The sequence below is a fragment of the Mustela erminea genome, chromosome 5 (genome assembly GCF_009829155.1).
Source record: "Mustela erminea isolate mMusErm1 chromosome 5, mMusErm1.Pri, whole genome shotgun sequence".
Classification (NCBI taxonomy): domain Eukaryota; kingdom Metazoa; phylum Chordata; class Mammalia; order Carnivora; family Mustelidae; genus Mustela; species Mustela erminea.
The window spans coordinates 47,532,391-47,556,214 of NC_045618.1; the positions used below are offsets into that span (position 1 = coordinate 47,532,391).

Sequence of the window (23,824 nt, forward strand, 5' to 3'; positions counted from 1 at the left end):
CATCTCTTTTTAATTTTTTTTTTAAACATAAGATTTTTACTTTTTTGAGGTATAATTGACATATAAGCATGCCAATTGATACATGTATTGTGATATGATTACCACCGTAGCCTTAGCTAACATATCATATCACATAATTATGTCTTTTTTGTAGTGAGAAGATTTAAGATCTAATCTCTTAGCAGCTTTGCTGTCTTAGTACGATATTGTTGACTGTGCTGTGCATGATGTCTCTAGGCCCTATTCATCTTCCACTGCAGGTTTGTACCCTTTGACCAACATCTCCCCAACATCCCTTCCTTTTCCTCAAACCTGATTGTTGAGCGTGGTGTACTGTGCCCCTCATGGTCTAGCCCCAGCTTACCCTCTGGCCTCATCTGTCCATCCTTCTGGATGGATGCACCTACTCTCCGGCCACTTGGAATGGCCTGTAACTTCCGTGCTGATGCCCAAGCCTGCAGTGCTTTTTCTCTTGCTGCACACAGTTGGATTATCCTTCAGGACTAAACCTGGGCGTTACATTTGCTGACCTTCTCTTTCCCTTCCTCGTCTTATATGGAACGGGGAGGCTTACCTCTGTTCTCAAAGGCCCCTCTGCCCACCTCACTTTCAGCATTATGGTCTACCTTACCCTGTTGTCATTGGTATCCTTCCCTGTGTTTGGCTTGCACTGTGATCCCTGTTTCTTTCTTTCATCCTTACCTTTTTTTTTTTTTTTAAGTTTTTATTTATTCATTTGACAGAGAGAGAGAGAGCACGAGCAGAGGAAGCAGCAGAAGGAGAGGGAGAAACAGGCTCCCCGATGAGCAGGGAGTCTAGTGTGGGGCTTGATCCCAGGACCCTGAGATCATGACCTGAGCTGAAGACAGACACTTCAACTGACTGAGACAGCCAGGTGTCCCATCATCTCTATATTTTTATCTCCCAGTCACCCTCTCTGTCTCTCTCTCTCTCTCATACACACACACACACACACACATACACACACACGCACATGCACACTCACACACAATGCCTGGTGAGGGCAGGGACCTAAGTCTTCCTCATCTGTACCCTCCTAGCCTCGAGCACAGATAGTGCCTGTCCCACAGTAGCTGCTCTGTGATAAAGCCGCCTTGCATTTTCACAGCTGTGGGTGTAAATGGGTATAAGGCAGATGTCTGTTCAGCCTCCCCTGCCCTCCTCTAGATTGGAGCAGTCCTGCAGCTTTACATTCTCATGGTCACTTTTGCTTTTCTGGGACCCATGGTTCCCGTTTTTGTTTTTTGTTTTTTCTCTTCTTGTTGCTCTGTGTTGAATCAGCTTGGAATTTGGCCCTTTTTTTCCTGGTTTCCTCCAAACAACAATAAGAATGAAATAAACACAAAGCTATTTCCGTGCACAGCAGATTGGACTGAGGGTCTGGTGTAGGGAGGGTGTATTACATTCTAGCAGTACAGACAGCTTAACATCTGGTGGTGGTAACTAGCTTTGGTCTTAAATGACCTTTGCCCCTTTGCCGTGGTACCTCCTTTCCTCTTGGTTCACTTTATAGCCACTCTCCAAATAGGCTTCTCCCATCTTACTCTGCAGCATTAATCATTTCTCCAGCTCTACTCTACATGCTGTTTAGGCCTGCTTTTGCTTATGCTGTGGCTGAGGATCAGGCCCTTTTAAGCTATGGGCAATCCTTCTGGTCCTCTGGTAGCCTCTGTTGTGTGGGGGTTTGTTAGCACAAACATTTACCTCCCCCACTTTTAGAATACAGATGCCAGCACAGTCAGCTTTGGTTCTCTCTGGTCTGTGATGTTCCTTCTGCCAGGTAGGTTTTGACCGTGACAGGCCAACTGCTATTGATTTGAGGGCCTGACTAGTAGTTTTCTCCAAAGCGAGCACTTGTACGGACTTCTAGTCGTGGTCTTGAGACCGGCTTCTGTTGCTCATTGCCAGACAGTGATGTAGGGAGTGGGGTTTTTCGTCCAGAGATGATGTGTTCTCAGAGGTGAGGTTTGTTGACCCCTCTTGTGGGTACTTTGATTAAGGAGAAGGGCCAAGCTGTCATAAACGTGTGTTCATGTATTTAAGGAAAGAACAGGTCTGGAGAATTGATGATTTCTTTGTGTGGACTTGAATTAGAGACAGATTTTCAGTCTGTGTTACCTCTGACTGTATCTTCCTGCCTTAGCTGTGCTTCTGAGCATTGGCTCTTTCCCTTTTTGCCCTGGGGACTTGACTGATCTGATGGTTCTGGGTTATGAGGTCCAAGATGACTGTCACATTGGGTCCTGTACTTCTGTCTCTCATTGAAGAGCAGCTTTGCACTGCTGAGTCATAGAGTGGCAAGGGCTATTACTACATAGGCAGTCTCCTTCCTTTCTTCCTTTCTCTCTCTCTCTTTTTTTAACTAGGTGCCATGCCCAACATGGGACTTGAACTCAGATCAAGAGTCACGTGCTCTCCTGGCTGAGCTAGCCAGGTACCCCTACATAGGCAGTTTTTTTTTTTTCCCCTTCCTTCCTTTCTTTCTTTCTATCTATCTATCTATCTATCTATTTATTTATTTGACAGACAGAGATCACAAGCAGGTAGAGAGGTGGAGGGTTGGGGGAGCAGGCTCCCTGCTGAGCAGAGAGCCTGATGTGGGGCTTGATCCCAGGACCCCGGGACCATGACCCAAGTGGAAGGCAGAGGCTCTAACCCACTGAGCCACCCAGGCGCCCCTATAGGCAGTTTCAAAAAGGTCTTTATCCTAGTCATCTTAAGAGCAGGGACTGGGTGGGGTCAAATACATCGTCTAAGGCCACAGTCAACCAGCTGGTCCTTTCAGGAACACACCTATTGTGTGGCCACCACCAGACCCAAGGCTCCCCTTGTTCCTCGGATGGTGACCACATATTTCATGGACGTTTCACTTGGGTTGTCCATGGTGTTTTCTCCCTTCCAGGACTTCCTGCCCCTCCTCTCTACCCTGCCACCCTCAGTAGGCCCCTGGCTGTCTTTTGGCCACCTGAATTTTTACTCATTCTACTGGCGTGCTTCACCTGGGCCGTGTCCTTTCCTTCTCCCTTCAAATGACTCAGCCTTGGATGTTCCTCTGAAAGGAATTCCTCTCTGGGTAGATTTAATTTGTTGCCTTTCCAGGAACCTCAAGGAAATAAGTCACTAACAGAAAATACAGGTGTGATTGGCTGATGGTTTGAAGGACTTGAACTCTTCTGCCCAAGGTGTGGATAAAAGATAACTTTTGGAGTTCCAGGCCTACCTGGTCTTAATCGTTCCTGGCCTCCATTTCCGTTTCTGTAAAATGGGAACAACATATGTAATTTTTAATGTTGTGAGAATGAAGTGAGTTAATGGGAATAATATGGCTAGCATTTAAGAGTCTCTTAAATTTCGTTCTTTATCAGACAGTTAGGTCCCTCTTTTGTCCTCATCAAGTAACAGTATTATTCTTTTCACCCTCCATCTTCTGATCCCCACTGCCTCCCCCCCACCCTGCTCTCCTGTCTTCAAATTTCATCACTTTTTTTTTTTCTTGGTACTTCTCCGAAAGACTGATCCTTTAGAAATTAATTCATATGTGGCTAATATGAAACAAATTTTGTCCATTGGAGCTGAAGAAACCATAGTCTGTCAGTTCTTTCAAACAACAATACGACACCCCCTCTCCGATTCAGGATGTTGTTCAATATTTGAGAAGAGTCTGTGTGAGTGGGTGGTCCTGTCACTCCAGAGGTTCCTCTGTGTGGGTGTGTGCGTGTGTTTTTCAGCGTGACTCTCCGCAGAAACACGCTATGGGAAGGCAGTTTGTATCATTTCAGAAGGCTCTTTGATTCCAGGAAGTGTTTTTGGGTTTTTTTTGCTTTTGTTTGGTTTTCTAAGGGTAGGAATATGTGATTATTTATCCTTTTTCTTTTCTTTTTTTAAGTAGGCTCCACACCCAGTGTGGGGCTTGAACTCCGAGCTGAGAGAGCAAGAGTTGCACACGCTACTGACTGAGCCAGCCAGGCACCCCTGTTTATCTTTTATTAATTAAACCTATTTTCTTGACTTGGAAGCACATTTGTTGATTGGCCTGGAAGCTACTTGATTGAAAATGAAATGAAAGAGAAACACTTGTCCTGACCATCAGGACCTTCTTCTTTTTTTAAAAAATATTTTATTTATTTGACAGAGAGAGATCACAAGTAGGCAGAGAGAGGGGGAGAAGCAGGCTTCCCACTGAGAAGAGAGCCTGATGTGGGGCTCTATCATGACCTGGGCCCAAGACAGAGGCTTAACCTACTGGGCTACCCAGGTGCTCCCAGGACCCTCTTTTTTATGTGACATTCCTCTAACACTTTTTTTTGCTCATCACAGCCTTACTCTCCATTTTCTACAGAGCAGACCACACTAGAATACCCTTTCTCCTTTTTTTTTTTTTTTAATTTTACTTATTTATTTGACACAGAGAGAGAGAGATCACAAGTAGGCAGAGAGGCAGGCACAGAGAGAGAGGGGGAAGTAGGCTTCCTGCTGGGCAGAGAGCTGGATGCAGGGCTCCATCCAAGGACCCTGAGATCATGACCGGAGCCGAAGGCAGAGGCCCAATCCACTGAACCACCCAGGCGCCCCTCTCCTTTTTTTGCTGTCTAAATTTTATTCATCGTTGCAAACCAGTTCAGGGCTTCTATTCCTATAAGATTTAGGCTGATGATGCCAGCATCTCCTGCACTGCAGAGCTGTGTCCCAGGCCTCTGGAGAAAATTAGGGGACCTACAAAACTGTCTTTGCCCAGTCCTTTTTTGGGCGTGGTGGTGAAACCACTGAAAGGCGGTACGGTCAGTATTTTTTTTTTTTAAAAGTAGGCTCCACACTGGGTCTGAACTCACACGAGATCAAAGAGTTGGAGAGTCAGACACTCAACTGACGGAGCCATGCTAGCGCCCCAGGGCAGTGTTCAACTACATTGTACGTTTTTGCCAGATTATTTATTACATGAAAACATGAAGATGCAGGAATTTCATCAGTAGAATGAGGCTGACAGTGGTGATCACATCATGGTGGTGTTAGATGAAAGGGCCTCATCTACCTTAGCAGAGTACTGGCCGCACAGTACTCAGTATCAATAGGGAGGACTAGCAAGTTAAAAGTTACCCGTACTAACCAATACTATTATTATTTGTTTAGCACCTTAAATGATTTCAGCATTTTTTACATTCCATTCTTAAGGTATCTCTGCAGCAACTGTTTTTTATATTTATTTTTTAAGGAAGCTCTATACCCATTGTGGGGCTTGAACTCCTGACCCCAAGACAAGATCTACTGACTGAGCCAGGTAGGCACCCCGTCCACAACAACCTTTTATTTCTCATCACGTCATTGGCTTGAAGTGCCCTTAGCTGTCTGTATTCCTCTCCCTGTGTCACAAAGGGCCTTCTGGTGCCCAAACGCATGCATCCTCAGAGAAGACCTGCAAAGATAAAACAATCCATATTGTCTCAAAGGAAAAGGCAGTGAGGATGGAAAAACGGTCAGTGGGGTGTACATGCGGACAAGAAGAAATGACCAGGGCCTTAAGCTGTACAGCCTGGGAAGCCAGCTGCCATGTTGGCAGAGATGCATGGCCCTGGGACTTAGCTTCAAAGTTCTGTTCTTCGAAAACTGCAGGATGAATCTGGTTTTAGGATCAGAGAACTTTAGCACTGAAAAGGGCTTTAAAGACCACCTAGTTTAACTCTCCTGTTTTACCTGTGAGAACAGGCGAGGATAAAGTAACGTGAATAGTTGACAGACTGCTTTCTGAGTTGAACCCAAGTCTTCTGACTCCCAAAGCCTTCACACTTAATTTCTGCAGCAAAGAGTAAATGGCAGCCACGTGCCATGTTTTTTTTCTTTATTCTTTCTAGTAGTTTTATGTCCCACTGTGAAAGACCAGCTCTATGCTGACCCAGAAGCAGCTGATTTCCTACATATGTCACTGGCCCTGGAGGTGGATCTGGGGGCTGCTTTCCAGAACAACTGTGAGACTTTGCTCACCTATACGTCTGTCAGCAAGCAGTGGAGAGTAGGCGGCCAAGAAACGATTTACATTAGCAGCCAGCATCAAGGAAAAGGGAAAAAATTACTTCTGCTAAATTCAGTGAAGCACATTATGAACCAGGCAGGGGAACGGCTGTTCTAAAGCTTGTCTTCCCATAGCCGCTTAAGAGTCTAAGCCCAAAGCTGGGTTCAACACCAACACAAAGTAGAGGTCTGTGGCTGGAAGTGGAGGAGGAAGCTTTCTCCTGCCCAAGATCTGCCACAGATGCAAGGTCGTTTTGGTTGCCATGGAGAGGAGGGCAAGTCCGTGTTCGCCGGGCCTGTTTAAGACTGAGGCTGGCCCAGGACTGGAGAGAACTTCCCTATCACTACCATAGGTATGGTGGCTGGCTTCCCAGGCTGTACAGCTTGAGGCCCTAGTCATTTCTTCTTTTTTTTTTTTTTTTTAAAGATTTTATTTATTTATTTGACAGAGAGAAATCACAAGTAGATGGAGAGGCAGGCAGAGAGAGAGAGAGGGAAGCAGGCTTCCTGCTGAGCAGAGAGCCCGATGCGGGACTCGATCCCAGGACCCTGGGATCATGACCTGAGCTGAAGGCAGCGGCTTAACCCACTGAGCCACCCAGGCGCCCACCTAGTCATTTCTTCTTGTCCACATGTACACCCCACTGACCCCTTTCTCATCCTCACTGCCTTTTCCTTTGTGACGATATGGACTGTTTTGTCTTTGCAGGCCTTCTCTGAGGATGCATGCGTTTGGGCACCAGAAGGCCCTTTGTGACACAGGGAGAGGAATACAGAGAGCTAAGGGCACTTCAAGCCAATGATGCGATAAGAAATAAAAGGTGGTCACAGAGATGATGTGAGGGTGTTATGTAAAATAATTGTGCTCAATCTCTGGAGGAGGGGCAGAGGAATGAGGAAAGATCTCACTCTGTGGCCAGGCATTACGGACGGTTTAAAGCTGAGGGAGGATTAGGAACGCTGAGGGGGGAAAAAAAAAATCTCTGCAGCTCAGGCTCCACTCGGAGCGCAAGATAAAACTCATTGCTGGAGAAATTGGCAGCCTGTGGTGCATGGAGATTACCAGCGTTCACCAGAAAACCCAAACCTAGCTCAGCTCCCAGCGAATACATGCTAACAGCACGACAGAAGAATGTGCCCATTTCTGAGCATAAAGATGATGTCCCTTAGTCCTTATTCTCCTAGTACAGTGTGTACCATTCAGTGTAATGTTAAAAGACACGGAATTGAGAGAGAGAAAAACAACTTACAAGAGATAAGACCGTTGGTAGAACTAGAATCAGAGGTGATCTACATGTTGAAATGAACGGACAGGGGCTTTAAAATAACCTGTGATTATGGACAACATGCATGAACAAATGAGGAATTTCAGAAGAGATGGAAACCAAAGATGAGTGAAAATGCTAGAAAATTTCAAAAACATGACATTGGAAGTCAAGGGGTCTGTCAGCCAACTGGAGGCAACTGAGAAAAGAATCAGTGACCCTGAAGATAGGTTAGTAGAAATAATCTAAACTGAAAAAAAAAAAAGTGTCCAGACTGAGACACAAGGAGGAAAGGAATAAAAAGAAATCAGACCACAGCATCCAAGATATATGCATATATATAGAGGTAGAAATAGAAATTGAGAGAGAGAGAGATTAGAGACAGACAGACACTGACCTGACTGCAACTTTTTAAGGAATTGGCTGTGGAACTACAGAAGCCTTTGAAGTCCACAGTTTGCAGGGTAGCCTGGCAGGCTGGAGACCCATGGTAGACTTGCACTTAAGTCCAAAGGCAGTCTGCTGTCACACTGCCTTCTTTGGGGAGGTTAGTTTTTGTTCTTTTAAGGCCTTAAACTGACTGAATGAGTCCCACTCCGCATTATGGAGAGTAATCTGCTTTACTCAAAGTTGACCAGTTTAAATGTTATTCTTACCCCTTTCCCCTCCCCACAGACCCCACTTTTGTAGAAACCTTCTGAATAAAGTTTGACCAAATACCTTAGCATTGTGGCCCTGCCAAAGCTGACACATAAAATTAACCATCATATGTCCCCTTCTGGTTACTGCCTCCACCCAAAAGCGTGTTCACTTTTATGCTTTATAACTGCGTAGATTAGTTTTGCCTTTCCTTGAATTTGACATAGATGCAGAAGAACACATATTTTGTTGTTCCATCTGGCTTCTTTCTTATGTAACCCTAGAATTTTATTGTCTAGTGAGCTGAGCATTCCTTCCCAGAGCGGCCTATAGGTTTGAGGGGTAAGGGTACAGAACCCCTTCTCCACCGTGCTCTTTGGGGCTAGCCTAAACTGCACTCCCTAACACTGATGGGCTAGCCTGGGGTGGAGTCTGGAATCGGTTAGCTGTGCCGTTGGCCCTCACTCCCTTCCCCCTTCAGGCCCATTCTTCCTTCCTCTCTTAGACTCTTTGTTGTTTTGTTTGTTTGTTTGTTTTTTAAAGATTTTATTTATTTGTGTGAGAGAGAGAGAGAGATACAGAGCGCAAGCACAGGCAGAGTGGCAGGCTAGAGGCAGAGGGAGAAGCAGGCTCCCTGCGAAGCAAGGAGCCCGATGTGGGACTCGATCCCAGGACGCTGGGATCATGACCTGAGCCGAAGGCAGCCACTTAACCAACTGAGCCACTCAGGCGCCCCTGTTTGTTTGTTTTAAAATACTTTTATTTACTTATTTTGGAGAGAAAGAGAGGAGATGATCAGGGGAGGGCAGAGGGAGAGGGAGAAGCAGGCACCCTGCCGAGCAGGGACCCTTTGGTGGACCTCCATCCCAGGACCCTGAGATCATGACCTGAGCCAAAGGCAGACACTTAACCAACTGAGCCACCCAGGCACCTTCTTTGTAACCCCCACAGACCCGCATCCATGTTCGACTCTGTAGAGAACCCAAAGCCAGTTCATCTCTCTCTCCCCTCCCCGCCATATCCCTTCTCTTGAAGATCTTTGGCTGTTCAACCTGAACACGCACTCAGTCTTACTCTACTTCCTCAGCTGGTTGTCAAATTGACGGGTGTGGTTGGATCCCAGAGACCTCGAACTAGACAACTCTCCCCTTCCCTTCTCTCCTCCTCCCCTTGTACTTTTTTTTTTAAACTGGGTGTGGAAACTGAGTGCCAGGAAGGGTGGTAACTTGCCCAAGATCTCACAGATGGCGGTCATACAGGGTGAGGTTGGAGGGGTTGCTGTCAGTCTCTTGATACTGTTTGCCCTTGGCTTGGGTCTTCTGCCTCCTCTCTTTCTTCCCAGCCCCAGTAGCATTCCTCCCTGCCCAATGTCACAGGGAGAGAGAACTTCCCGAGTCCCTCAGCTCCCTGAGGACACCCCCTGCCCATGCTGGGACCCTTTCTTTGCTCCAGCACGGTCACTGGTTGTCATCTTCTGCTCTTCCCTCTGGGCTCCTTCCTGGCAGAGCCTGCCACCCAGGCTAGAGCAAGGCTCAGGCTGGTGACAGACCGCTGGCTGGTGTTGGCATGTTGCTGTGGCCCATTTCTGTTGGGGTGTGGCAGTTTGACGACCCCTTTCCGTTGTCCAGATGTTATCTCCCTCCCCCTTAAATCATTCCTTTAGGTCAGCTTCCCATCTCAGTGACCATCAGGGTTGGCGATGGCAGTGTGTGGGGCCTTGAAAGGTGCTCTGTTCTAGGAATTGGGAGAGCTAGCTGCCCCTAAGGCGTGTGACTTTGTCCTCTCTGGATCTCAGTTTCCTCACCTGTAGAATGGGTCCAGTAGGGTCTTAGAAGTCCCTCCCTGTGCTACGTTTTATGCTGCTTCCTGGTTTAAATGCAGGAGCCACAAATGCAAGATTCCAGTTGTGGCAGTCATTGCCCTTGGGCTTAGCAGATGGGTGGGATGAGGGAGAGGGAAGGAGATGTTCTTGCCCATAGGATCGTCCTTTCTCCACCCACTTCATTGTGCCTCCTTGGTGTTTTCAGAACACAAATGACAACCCTTGTTTTTCTCCACATTTCTTGCTCTTCTCTGCCTTCCCATTTCAAACCTATAATCTTCTTGTATCTCGATGCACTTGTGTTTATTGTAAGACAGCCACGGTGCAGAATTCATGTTGCTGTGAGTTATTTTCTCTCTGCTGTGGTGCATGGGGTGATGGGAGGCAGACATCACAGCTGATCCCTGGAGGACTGTGTATGTGTGTGTGTGTGTGTGTGTGAGAGAGAGAGAGAGAGAGAGAGAGAGAGAGAGATTTATTGTTTTGAGCTCCAGTGCCCTGTCTTTTTTTTTTTTTTTTAATATTTTATTTATTCATTGGACAGACAGAGATCACAAGTAGGCAGTGAAGCAGGCAGAGAGAGGAGGAAGCAGGCTCCCTGCTGAGCAGAGAGCCCGATGCGGGGCTCGATCCCAGGACCCTGAGGTCATGACCTGAGCTGAAGGCAGAGGCTTAACCCACTGAGCCACCCAGGTGCCCCTCCAGTGCCCTATCTTGATCCATAGTCCTGATTTTGCTGATTTCAGTTAAAACCAAAGATTGTGCAAGAGACCGGTTCTGGTCCTCCGAGATGTGGAGACTGGTGGTGTGGTTGAGGGGTGACAGGCCCCCCTTTTCCTTTGCTGGAAGCATTTCAGCTTGGGGTAGGGCAGGGCAGGAACCATGTGGAACATCACTGACTCCCCGAACGGGAGGAAGCAGTACTAAACACAGCTACGTTATTGATTGATTTCTTTTTAATGAGTACTGAAAGCCGCTGAGATGCCAGGATTTTCCTTTCACCTTCAGATAAAACCCTTTGTCTTTCATCCTCTGCAACAGTTCCTTTAAGAAACTTTTCGAGAGTTTTAAGAATTGTTAAGGAAAAAGGTAGTAACTTCTGGATTCCATTGTTGCTGCCTTGGCAGCAGCTCCTCCACCTCCAGCCTACCTGCACTTGCCTTAACACTAGTGTAGAAGCGTGCCAGAATCCCATAGTTCTTCCCGTGGTTTTCTGTTCTGGTCCTCCCCGGTGAAGGAAGCATAGAGTTGTGATTCCGTTTGACAGGAGAGAAGACGGAGATGTGTCAGAGTTGAATGAGCAGTCCGTGCTCGCATAGCTAGCAGTCAGGGTAGGGATCCGGGATTCCCGATTACTATTGACTTGTCAGCTTGGCAGTGCTGTTTTACCCCCGGTCATCAGGAAAGTCAGGGCAACACAGTGTGGAGTCTTTACTGTGTCCCTCTGTGGCTCAGCCTTCTGAATGCACCAGTGAGGAGCCAGCTCCTTAGCTGGTGGGGTAGGTGGTTAGACAGGTCGAGGAGGGAGGAAGGCCAGATTAAGTTTTTCTTCTGGAAGGTGGGAGAATTACTTGTTTCTACAAAGTCGGGAAAATGAGCAGAGTTAGCATTTCTTCTTTTTGCCTATTGGGTGGGGTTTCTTGTGGCCAGTGTTACTTGCAAGGCAGCATTGAACTTGATGTGCATGCAGGGTAGACAGGATTGCATCTGGAGCAAAGGGTGCTTTGTGGAGGTGCCCCATCTTTATAAGCAGTCGAGCCCTTCTGTCGCAGAGGTCCCCGCTCAACACGTTGCCTTCCTTGAAAGTATTGAAGTTTTTGAAGAGGTAGTCTAGCATTATGGTTAAAATTAGAGATTCTCCCTGCCCAGGTTTCCATCCTTGCTCTGTTGCTTAGTAGCTGTGTGACCTTGGACAAGTCACTTTGCCCATCTGTGCTTGCGTTTGGCATCTGTTGAGGATTAAACACATGAGCAAGTGTAACAGTACACAGTGCTGTGAGGAGAATGACTTCCTTCCATTCAGTCCCTGCCCCCATCACCGGCCCAGCATGCATGCGTGTTTGACAGAAGCCCCTGGAGTGGACTGCTGAGCCCTATAGGCAGCCGGAACCTCAATGAAGTTTTAGCTGTGGGGTCTGTCTGCATTTGACAGGTGTCTCCAGACGTTGTCATTGATGGGTTCCTGAGAGTCAGGAAACCTGAAGGTGTGCACAGTATCCTCCCAGCCATACTGGTTCTGGGCCCCTACCCCTGAGAGGCGGAGGCAGCTGTGAGACATAGTTGAACCTTTCAGCAGGATGAGAATTACCAGCTGTCTTAGTCTGTTGGGGCTGCATAACAAAATGTCATAGACTGGTTGGCTTGAATGACAGGAAGGTATTTTCTCATAGTTCTGGAGGCGTGAAGACTGAGATGAGGGTGCTGGTGTGGTTGGGTTCTGGGGAGGCCTCTCTGCCTGGCCTGCAGACAGCGCCCTTCTCTTGGTGTCCTCATAGGGCCTTCTTCAGTGTGTGCCCAGAGGCAGGGAGGCCACCTCTCTTCTTAATGACCACCCGTCCTATCTGATTATAACTCCACCCCCCATGAACTTATTTAACCTTCATCACCTCTTAAAAGTCCTGTCTCTAAACATACTTAAATTGGGGGTTAGGCCTTCAACATACGGACTTGAGGGAGACACAGTTCAGTCCATGGCACCAGCCTTCCTTCCCCAAGAGCCCCCAGTGAAGACGCTTGGTGAGAACAGCCTGGTGCCCTCTGTGGCTAGTATACTGTTATTTGTAAGGTGTGTTGCATCTTCCCATAGACTGGGGTGGCAGGAGGGTTTGGATCTCCCTGCCTTCTTGAGAGTTGGAAAAGAGGATGAATGAAGGGTGGAAGATGTTGCTTACTCCCACCAATGAAGCTCAGAAGTGGGGCGCATATGTTGGGGGCGGGCTCCAGCCTTCTGGTGTGTAATGATGGTCTTGTTGCCGTGTTTGTTTAGGGCTAAAATCACCTGAAACACAGTGGGAGCTCTTTACCACTGTCTCCTTCACGAGTTCCCTGGAGTAACGAATGCTTTTCTGTTCTCTGTAAACTCAGTACTGCCCACCAGCATGCTGAATGCACAGTTCGCAGGCCGCTCTGCCCTGCCCACTCAACCTCTGCACCCACCGGCGAAATTATGTGCTTACCAAGAGCCAGTTTGTTCCCAGCGTCGTTTGTATGGTTGTGGCTGGCGTTGTAATTATGTAACATACTTAAATATTAGATAAACTGGTGAAACACGCCTGTAGGTGAAGTGGGTTCCCCACCCTCTTTGACCACTAATTAAAAGTCCTGAAAGACTCAGTAAGTCCAGCTCACTAAACATTATTATACAATTAGATGAGCATTAAGATGGGGGGAAATCCTAAAACTCTAACAATTTTGTGTTGATATATATATATTTTTAAGATTTTTTAAACTTATTCATTTGACAGAGATCACAAGTAGGCAGAGAGGCAGGCAGAGAGAGAGGAAGGGAAGCAGGCTTCCTGCTGAGCAGAGAGCCCAATGCGACGGGGCTGGATCCCAGGACCCTGAGATCATGACCTAAGCCTAAGGCAGAGGTTTTAACCCATTGAGCCACCCAAGCGCCCCTTGTGTTGATGATATTCTGTGTCTATGTTTTTACTCTAAAGAATCAGGCATTGGAAATGATAGTGTATTGTTCTGGTTCATGTGAGAGGATGGTGTGGGGCTCTTACCAGTGGAATTTTATTCAAAGAGAGGGCCTTGTCCTACCTACATTAGAAGATGGGTGAATAAATGCACATTTATATATATTATGCAAAAATAAAAACTTTAGGTATATATTTTTAGGATTCCTTGCTTTGATTAACCTGGCTCCTGACCTGGTTGCATTAGAGAGGAGTTTCTGCTGTTGCCATTCAGTTTAGAGCCTGTTTTGATGGTTTGGTTTAATTTCAGTTTAATGAAATAGATTTTTTTTAGGAAATAGATTTTATTTTGTGTATGGTGTTAGCTTAATAAATCCAATACTAGAAGGACCTGTGGAAGGGGGATTTTAAAGCAGATGAAGGTGGCTCGTTCAGGATTTTAGTAGATTCTTTGGCTCCTTCTGTAGACTTGCAGCATAGTGAGAGATATCTAATTCCCTCGTTTGACAAATGAGGAAACTGAGACCTCGAAAGGAGGAGGGTGTCACTGGCGAGGGGTGTCGGGTGGTATAGTGAAGGCCCCAGAACCACCGCGCATGGAACCTTCCCCAGAACCCCTGCGTCCGTTCTCCGTCTGGCCCCAGAGCTGGAACTCTCCACCACACAGATACTTCTCTGGGGGAGACCCCTCTGATGTCGGTTCTAACTCACGCTCCCCCTTTGGGACAGGACCAACCTGGAGGCCTTGCAGAAGAAGCTTGAGGAGCTGGAGCTTGATGAGCAGCAGCGGAAGCGCCTTGAGGCCTTTCTCACCCAGAAGCAGAAGGTTGGGGAATTGAAGGATGACGACTTTGAGAAGATCAGTGAGCTTGGCGCAGGCAACGGTGGTGTTGTGTTCAAGGTCTCCCACAAGCCGTCAGGCCTGGTCATGGCCAGAAAGGTGAGGCCACTTAAAATAAAAAAAAAAATTTTAAAAAGGTGGGGTTGCTGAATCAGGTTGGCCTTGGTGAATAGGTAATTGGATTATCTCTTGGAAGATCTGGGGCCTGGGGCCACTGGGAGGAAGACTGACTGTTCACTCAGTACCTGTTTGTGCTGTTTGAATTTTGAGCTCCTGTTATCTGTGATTTGATAGGATAAATGCACTGGTGGTGTGTCAGTGTATTCATCCCCACCCCCAGACTGGAAAAGAATGGCTGGTGACCTTCCTTAGCCTTCTGCGTGTTCTGGAAAGAATGCAGGGGGCCTCTTTGCCATTTTCCCGTGCAGGAGAAAACACTTTCATATAGCCAGGCAGCGATGCACTAGACACTGATTTCAAGTTGTTTGCCTGCATTCCAGCCCTGTGGGCACTTCTCCTGCATCTCCCTGCCGTGTGATATCTCTGCTCCCTGCCATGGCCCCATGTAGCCTGCGGTGTTGGAGGTGGACTTCTGTCCACCCGTGGTCCTCCTCTTTCCGAATGTGGCCCCTGATATAGGAAGGCCGGGCTCTTGCGTGTTTCCTGGCCCACCAGCTTTAATCCCACCAGCAAATGTTTGCTCGGGCCACTCCTTCCTTCTTTCAAGCAGTGTCCGTCTCCGCGGCCCACTCCCGTCTGGCTTCTACTAGCTGCTCCAGCCCACCACGATAACCACAGCTCCCACGTCCTCTGGCACTCCTTGTTTGTGACCCTTGCTGGTGGCTTAGTCTTACTCGGTACCCATTTCATGTGGCGGATGTGTTTGTCAACCTGTCTCCTGGATGAAACCAGGGACAGTGTGAGGGGGTCATAAGGTGGCACCTGAGGCCCCGGCTGGCTGTCCACTACCTCAGGGTCCAGAGGTTAAGGGGCAATCTCCTGGGCAGCTGAGGTCCACGTGCCCAGTTCCTTATACCCTCCCACTCCCGCAGCCCTTGGGTGTCAGCCGGTCCTCAAGGCTGCTTTTCCCCTCATCTCTCAGCTTCACAGGTCCTTTTGGAGGAGACTTTGTTCTTGGGAGGGGTAAGCTTCCCTCTTCGTCACTCTTGGCTCTAGGAACAGAGGCACAGCCACTCTCCCCTGGCTCCAGCTACTCCAGTACTAATACCTGCCTTGATAGGTTAGCACCAAGTGCTTTGGACAGGTGGAAACTTGTTAGTTACGCCGTGCATGTCTCCTCTCTTGGTGCCTTTAAGAGCTTAAGCATTGAAGAACGCTCCCATCCATCCATGCATTCATGCCTCTGTGTATTTTTAAAGCCTCTTTTCCTCCTACCTCTCTTTCCCCAGCTCATTCACCTGGAGATCAAACCTGCAATCCGGAACCAGATCATAAGGGAGCTTCAGGTCCTACACGAGTGCAACTCCCCCTACATCGTGGGCTTCTATGGTGCATTCTACAGCGATGGCGAGATCAGCATCTGCATGGAGCACATGGTATGTGGCAGTCTTCCAGGCTCTGGGGCAGTGGTCTGGGAGTCGGATGGCTCTGGGCTCGTCTTTGGTTTGGGATGCGACCGGCTGCCTCCCTGTTCCTCCCTGCATCCATATCCCTGTTTGGACATCTGGGAAGCGTGACTGTAGAACCTGGAATGATAACCAAAGACAACAGGCCTCTTTCTGAGATACCCTCCTCTCTACAAAGAGAGGTGACAGCAACCAGGTAACCCTGGTGGGAATGCCCAGAGCACATCTCCCAATTTTCTTGCCCCCAAGATTTTGATGTGGGTAAAATCTGGTTAGTGTAGTTTAAGTCCATTTATAATTTATGATGTGCAGTGTCATGTGCTAGGTACCCGGTTCTGGGGTTGTGGAGATGAGACATTCCTGTCCTCAGAGACTGTAATCTGCTTTCAGGACAGTCCGGAGGGGTTCTTTTGGCGTCCAGAGAAGTAACACCACCTGGTACACATCAGAGGGGGCAAATAAGGGGGCGCTTATGGATTAATTGTGTGGACCTGAGTTACCAGTCTTTGTTTTTTTTTTTAAAGATTTTATTTACTTATTTGACAGAGAGAGATCACAAGTAGGCACAGAGGCAGGCAGAGAGAGAGGAGAAAGCAGGCTCCCCACCAAGCAGAGAGCCCGATGCGGGACTCGATCCCAGGACCCTGAGATCATGACCCGAGCCGAAGGCAGAGGCTTAACCCACTGAGCCACCCAGGCGCCCAGTTACCAGTCTTTGTACCATTAGCTGCCTGGAGTCCCTTCCTGCTCTTCCCAGTGCCTAACAGTAATAGTAATAGTAACAGTAACAGTGCACAACAATAATCATGTTAGCAGTACTAATACAGATTAATGTGTCGGGTATATATCCCATCATGTACTGCCTAACACAGATTGATACTTTACTGCATTTTCTCAACAACCTCATTGGCTGGGTAGATCATTTGTGATTTAGAAATGAGGAGACTGAGGCCCAGAGAAAGGAATGACTAGCCCAAGGTCCTGCAGCTAGTTAATGGAATTAGAATTTAAACCAAGGCCTGTGGGACCCCAAGGCCAGTACTTTGTTGAATCCCCTGGATAGTGATTAAGGCTCTGTTTCCATCCTGGATGCCAGAATTTCAGAGAGAGAAGCTGGCTTCGTGATCGCTGTTTTTCCCTGTCGCCGTGAGGCAACAGGGGACTTTAGAATCCGAGATGTTTTTGTTTTATTTTTTTAAATATTTCATTTATTTATTGGACAGAGTGAGAGGGAACACAAGCAGGGGGAGTGGGAGAGGGAGAAGCAGGCACCCCACTGAGTAGGCAGCCTGATGCGGGGTTGATCCCAGGACCCTGGGATCATGACCTGAGCTGAAGGCAGACACTTAATGACTGAGCCATCCAGGTGCCCTGGAATCTGAGATGTTTATTCATATCTCCCTTCTCCACAAAAATCCAAGTAGACACTGTCTTGTTTGCCACTGTGTCTCCAGCACCCAGAATAGTCCTGGCACACAGCAGGTGCTCAATAATGACTTGTTTGTACTGTCACCTTCTAGTCGGGACCTTGGGCATGTTTCTTTCTGATTCTCTTGTTTCTTCCTTTTGTACAATGGCCATTCCTCTACTTCCCTCTTAGTCGATGAGTCCTCAAGGATTAGGGAAGATAACGGAGTCAGTCCTGGGGCACTGACTTCAGGCCTGGCTTCTGTGAACAGTAGTGCCCGCTTCATTCTCACTGGAGCTGACAGCTCAGAGACAAGGGCTCGATGTGACCCAGTCTGCGCACTTCTGGCTGCCGTGCTTTCAGTTTCAGGCCGAGTGCCCTTCAGCAGCTGTACTTCCTTCCTGCCCTGACCTCTGCAAGGACAGCCCCGGGGCCTGGCCTTAATGAACTCCAGGAGCACCTGCCAGGGAGGTTTGTCCCTTGCCAGAGCCCCATTACTTTGAACTTCTCTTCATGGGAACGATCGGGGAGTGCCGTGCACACTTTTGGAGGCATCTGCTGACTGGTGGGGAGCCGTGTGGAATGCAGACCCTGAAACATCTTCTGCGTGCCTGAAGGTCACTGAGAAAGCTCTCCTTCCTCTTGCTTGAAGGGGAGTGCAGCAGCCTCTGGGAAGCATGTGAATACGTCTGGTTTGGTCCTCCCTCAGTCTTGGGATGTCCCTTTGGTGGGGTGCGGCGCAGGGGGAGGGGGCTGTCCCTTATGCTTTGGGTTTCTTGGGTGCTTTGTGCTGATGATGATTGATTTTCTAGCTCTTGCCCGGAGTTTTGGATGAAGATGGGGAACTGGGAGGGGAGGTCCTTGAGAACTAGAATGGGGAGAGGTTGGAGGTAATGGCCAGAGGAGGCTTTTCCCTCATAGGTGTTACTGCAATAATGGAAGGCGGGTGGCGGCATGGCTAGACATAACAGTGACTAGCTCTCCCATCTTCCATCACTTGGCGAGTCCTTTCCATGTCGTGGAAATTAATCCCATCAGCCCTCTCCTGTGAGACACAGTGTGGACCACCCTCCCTAAGGTGGTAGATGCAGGGAACATGGCCTTGAGAGCTTAGTAATTAGTCCAAATTCTATAACCAGTAAATGTCGGTGAGCTCAGTCCTAACTAGTGTCTCTGACCAGGTCTGCTTTCTTTAAATTTTAGGCTCTCTCAGGATTTTCTCGTCTGTGCAGAGAAATGTTTGGAGCAGCTAGCTCTTCTCTAGGGGTCCTGCCTCCCGCTAACACCCGTGTCTCTGTGGATTTGGGCGCTTATAGCCACTCAGGGTTTACGTTAGTTAGCATGGGTTCAGCTTCACAGACACTTACTTGTGTTGCCTGTGATGTGAAGGGTGCCACAGGAGCCACTGGGGCATGGAGATCCTGTGAGCAGCCTCTCTCTTCTCCAGAGCTGGTCGCAGGCCAGATGGCTGTGCTCTAGGACCTTCTTAGGTGAGGATTGTCCGTGTGGACAGAAGGGCTCCTGAGTACCGGCTCTGTGTCATCTCATGCTGTCTTCTGAGCCATCAGGTAACTTCCTAAATTCCCTCCACGTCTCTGCCACTCAGCGTTCTCCGTTTGTTAGAGGAACAAGGATGCTATGTGTCGGGTGAGCATGTTTGAACTCCGGGGTGCTTGCCTCAGAGGTTAGGATTAGGCCCCAGACATTGATAGGCAGCGGCCTTTTCCTTTATTCAGAACTTGCTGGAACCTGTTCTGTTAGCCTTATGTCGCCTCTTGCTGTGAGGAATTCAGTCTTTTTATTTGTCTTCAATGCACCCGTAGTGAGGCTTCCTCATTCTGGAATCCTTTATTCACTTTGGATTCTTGGCTGTTGATCACAACCTTTGTGCCTCTTGCTCTGCCCTTCTCACCCAACCTTTCCCTCCAGGGGGACACAAGGACTCAGGACGGGACAAGGGTCGGTTTCCCATCCTCTCAGTCCATTTCCAGTATCTTCAGGTCAGGTTTCCTCTCCTGGATTTGGCTTTGTGGGCATGGTAGGGTCCTCCCACAGAAACAGAAGATATCTCTGGAGTTACCCCAGGGAGCCTGAGCCTAGAAAGCTGGCTTTCAGAAGCTGGAGGGTCAGAACCTTTTGAGGGTCAAACACAGTGTCTGGTGCCTGTTGGGTGAAATGTATCGAGTGGCTGAGTGAAGGAGGCCCTGATGCGGAGGGCACGGTCAGGCCTAGGGCATGGTGGGAGAGAGTTAGGCCTGGGGTTTTCTGTTCCTAGGTATCCCCAGGCACTGAGCGGCTGGAACAGTATGTTAATACTGACAGAGAGGCTCAGAGCAACCCGAGGCAGGATCGTGTGGTGAAGCTCTGTGGCCTGAGATCTAAGCAGCCACGCTCCAGAGTAGCTTTCTGTTCTAGCCCCGGACCCACTTGTGCCTTCTTCGCCCCTACGCAGCCTTTCCTCCAAGAGTGCTCCTATCCTGGCCTCCTCTGACAGAAGAGCTCTCTGACTGCTCATTGCCACTTCTCTTTGGGGATTTCTGTTCTGTCTCAGCTTCCACATTTCAAAGGTGTTGTTGTTTAGACCCTGTGCATTAGCCACATCCCAACTTCAGAGGTTCTGGGCTTCTGTCTTTGTCACTGTCTCTGTGTGTTCTTTGTGGCTAACATTTCCCCCAACACTTCATTAGTTAGGACAATTTTAAATACAGCAAGGTGTAGGATACACTGTAAACCCAGCACCCAGATTCTAAGCTTACGGTTTTGCCGTATTTGCTTGACCACATATTGCCCATCTATCCCTGGCCGACATCATTTTTTAGATGCATCTTAAAATGAATTTGTGTCCTTGGGATCCGTGGGACATCACCCATGTTCTAAAGCGCTCAGCCTAGGGCTGACCTCTGCTAGAAAGAAGCTGTGCTTGCCATGCGCCGTCTGGATGGTTGAGACCCCAGGGGTGAATGGATGCCCCCTGATCAGGATAGGAATCTCCTGCCCTGGGGGAAGTAGATTCCTGCTCAGGTGGTAGCTGAGCAACTGGGGACTTGGAGGATTCAGGGGGAATGGTTCTCAGGCAGAAGTAAAAGCTTTTGAGCTCCTTTTTTCCATAAAGCATTTGTCTCTTCTATAGAAAACCTTCACAAAAGCACCATTGATTTACTTAATAATTGGCTTCTAAAAATAAGTACAATTTCAGCAGCTTTAGTCAAGGAAGGCAAGTCCTTGGCAACAGTGAAGTGAAATTAAAAGGTTGTAAGGTGAGTTGTAGGCAGCTCTGGGTAATTCTGACTGTGGTTCATGCTTCGTAAATGTTGCTAATAATCCCATTGTTCACGCTGTAACTCTGCTCACAGCCGGGAAGGAGGTGAAAGGAAAGAGAGCCAGGGTTTCTTCCTTTTTAATAGGAATATTTATCCCAACCCCCCAGGGAAGGCGTGAGCCAGGCTGCCCTCTGTCTTAGGCTGTGGAACCTGAGAACCAAGGAGTTAGCATTTCTACCTCATTTGAGTTTGATTTTGACAGAGTTGCTTTTTTACCTAGTTTTAACTGCATAGTCCTCCCTGTTAATTAGAGGCAAAGCCTATCAGACAAAGGATCTGAAACCACATCCAACTGGAAGCAGGAGAGAAATGGCTTGGAATCTTTCTGCACTGGAGTCCCTCTTCCCACTGGTAAAGGAAATTGAGTGGTGCGCTTGTGTTTCTAGAAGCCTGCTGACTTAGATGTGGTTACCTGGGCTCTGATGTCCTGATTTGGCCACCAGGGGCCTGCGGCATTGTGAAGGCGGCCAGGTCCACAGGGTGACTTGAAACTCAGCTTGGATCACAGCTTGGGTAGGACTCTTCCAAGGATTCTTAGAAAATAAGTGGTTTTACAGGGGAGCTCTGTTTGGTTCTAGATTAATGATTGCACTCTCATGTCTGGGTGGGAGTTCTGGCACATAGGAAATGCTAGGTTGAATTTCAGAATCTTCCATCGTGCTCTTGGGTTGACTGACCCACCCACCATTAATTCTGAGGAGAAGACAACCTGTTTGGGGGTACTCAAGGGTATTTGGGAATTCGCACTTGTACTGCTTTCTTCTCCCTCAGCATCTGTGATTCAGAGTTGACTGTGATAGAGTGATTGGTCTAAATGCTCCTTTCTATAAGCGTAGGATTTTTAAGTGGATAATCTATTTTTTAGCATTGTTTTAGGAGACATTTCTTGAGGGGTCTGTATCCCTGAATGAATCCTACTTATTTTCTCACCTACTGTAGAAAGTGGTGTTCTATCTATCTTAGAGTGTTGTTACACAAACTGGACATTTAGTAAGTACTGTAATTAATTGATTTGTAGATTTAATACTCCACTTTCATAAAGGAGTTCAATAATTTAAAAAGGTGAAACATTTATTCACTGTGGAAAATTTGCAAACAGAAGAAAAGCACAAAGAAGGAACTATACGCAACAGAAATCCCTCATTGTCTCACCATCTAGACCAGAAGTAACCATTGGTAACATTTTGGATGTTCTGTGTGCGTATGCAAACACTTTTTTATGTGTATAAAAGTGGTACTATGGGGTGCCTGGGTGGCTCAGTCAGTTAAATGTCTGCCTTCAGGTCATGATCCTAGAGTCCTGGGATCGAGTCCCACACCAGGCACCTTGCTCAGTGGGAAGCCTGTTTCTCCCTCTGCCTGCCGCTCCCCCTGCTTGTGCTCATGCTTTCTCCTCTCTCTTTCTGACTTACATTTTAAAAAAATGGGAACATGTTCTGTCCTTCTATTTATCATGTGTGCCTTGTTCTGTGACCTTATGCTCCATGTGTCACCGAGGCTAGGTGGTTTTGGAGGCAGGAAGCTTACAGAGATGTCCCCCTGCTTTGCCAGGTCTTGCTGCCCCAGGTGGAGTTTCTATGTCCCTCCTGGTGCCAGCTCTTCCCTTAGCCCCTTCCTCCTCTGAGCACCTGTAGTGATGTCTGTTCTCCTGATTCAACCGTTTGTTCCCTGCCTTGTTTCAGAGGAGGATTTGAGGTGCCCTGCCTCATTGAATGTTCTTTCTCCCCAAGCAGAGGGTGTTTGTTTCTGTATTTATAGTTTTTTCCATCCCTAGTTTTTCACATGTGCCTATGCTTTTCACAGAGTTCATTAGTAAATGACTGAGTAACTGCTCAGTGTAGATGAGATACTTTAAAAATCAGTCTGACTCTTTCTCTCTCTCTCAGATACTTAAACAACAACAAAAAATGGGGCTCTTGCATGGCGCAGTCATTGGAGCTTCGAACTCTTGATTTTGGCTCAGGTCTTGATTTCAAGGTTGTGGGATCCAGCCCAGCAGGATCTGCGCTCAGCAGGGGTCATCAACTTGGGTTTCTCTTTCCCTCTCCCTCTACCCCTTGCCCTCCATGACCCGAGCTGAAGGCAGATGCCCAACCATCGGAGCCACCCAGGCACCCCAGACTCAGACTAATTTTTAATGGTTTATTTATCTTGAGAGAGAGTGCATGCACATACGAGCAGTATGAACAGGGTGAGGGAAAGACGGAGAGGGAGATTAGGACCTGAGCTGAAATCAAGAGTTGGACCTGTAACTGAGCCACTCAGGTGCCCCTTGAGTGCCTTTCTTTCTTTTTTTTTTTTTTAATTTATAATTTAAACTCAGTTTAATTAACATATAGTGTATTGTTAGTTTCAGAGGTAGAATTGAGGGGTTATCAGTTGTGTATAGCACCTGGTGCTCACTGCATCACGTGCCCTCCTTAATGCCCATCACCCAGTTACCCCATCCTCCAGTCCCTTCCCCTCCAGCAGCTCTCAGTTTGTTTCCTAGGGTTAAGAATCTCTTATGGTTTGTCTCCCTCTCTGTTTTTGTCTTTTTTTTTTTTAAAGATTTTATTTATTTATTTGACAGAGAAAGATCACAAGTAGGCAGAGAGGCAGGCAGAGAGAGAGAGAGGAGGAAGCAGGCTCCCTGCTGAGCAGAGAGCCCGATGCGGGACTCGATCCCAGGACCCTGAGATCGTGACCTGAGCCGAAGGCAGCAGCTTAACCCACTGAGCCACCCAGGTGCCCTCTCTGTTTCTGTCTTAATTTATTTTTCCTTCCCTTCCTCTATGTTCCTCAGTGTTTCTTAAATTCCACATAAGTGAAATCATATGATATTTGCCTTTCTCTAATTGACTTATTTCACTTAGCATAATATCCTCTAGTTTGATCCATGTCATTGCAAATGGCATTATTATTATTATTATTATTTTTGATGGCTGAATAATGTTCCAGCATGTGTGGTTGTGCACACATGGTGGGAACACAGACACATCTTTATCATCTGCTGATGGACATCTTGGCTTTTTCCAAATTTTGGCTATTGTAGACATTGGTGCTATAAACAGTGTGTGGTATGAGCCCCTTCAAGATACTTTATTTGTATTCTTTGGATAAAACCTAGTAGTACAATTGCTAGGTCCTAGAGTAGCTCTATTTTTCACTTTTTGAGGAACCTCCATACTGTTTTCCAGAGTGGCTGCACCGGTTTGTATTCCCACCAACAGTGAAAGGTGGTTCCCCTTTCTCCAAATCCTTTCCAGCATCTGTTGTTTCCTGAGTTGTTAATT

The 23,824-nt window shown here is 47.6% G+C and overlaps 1 protein-coding gene across 2 annotated transcripts in view; it reads left to right on the top strand.

Moving 5' to 3' along the window:
* Nucleotides 1-23,824, top strand: part of MAP2K1 (mitogen-activated protein kinase kinase 1) — a 79,476-nt gene that overhangs the window by 25,011 nt on the left and 30,641 nt on the right. For both annotated transcript variants that reach the window (XM_032342958.1, XM_032342960.1), the window contains exons 2-3: nucleotides 14,124-14,334; nucleotides 15,645-15,791. In XM_032342958.1, the coding sequence (XP_032198849.1) occupies nucleotides 14,124-14,334; nucleotides 15,645-15,791 (358 nt within the window). The remainder of the gene's footprint in view (nucleotides 1-14,123; nucleotides 14,335-15,644; nucleotides 15,792-23,824) is intronic.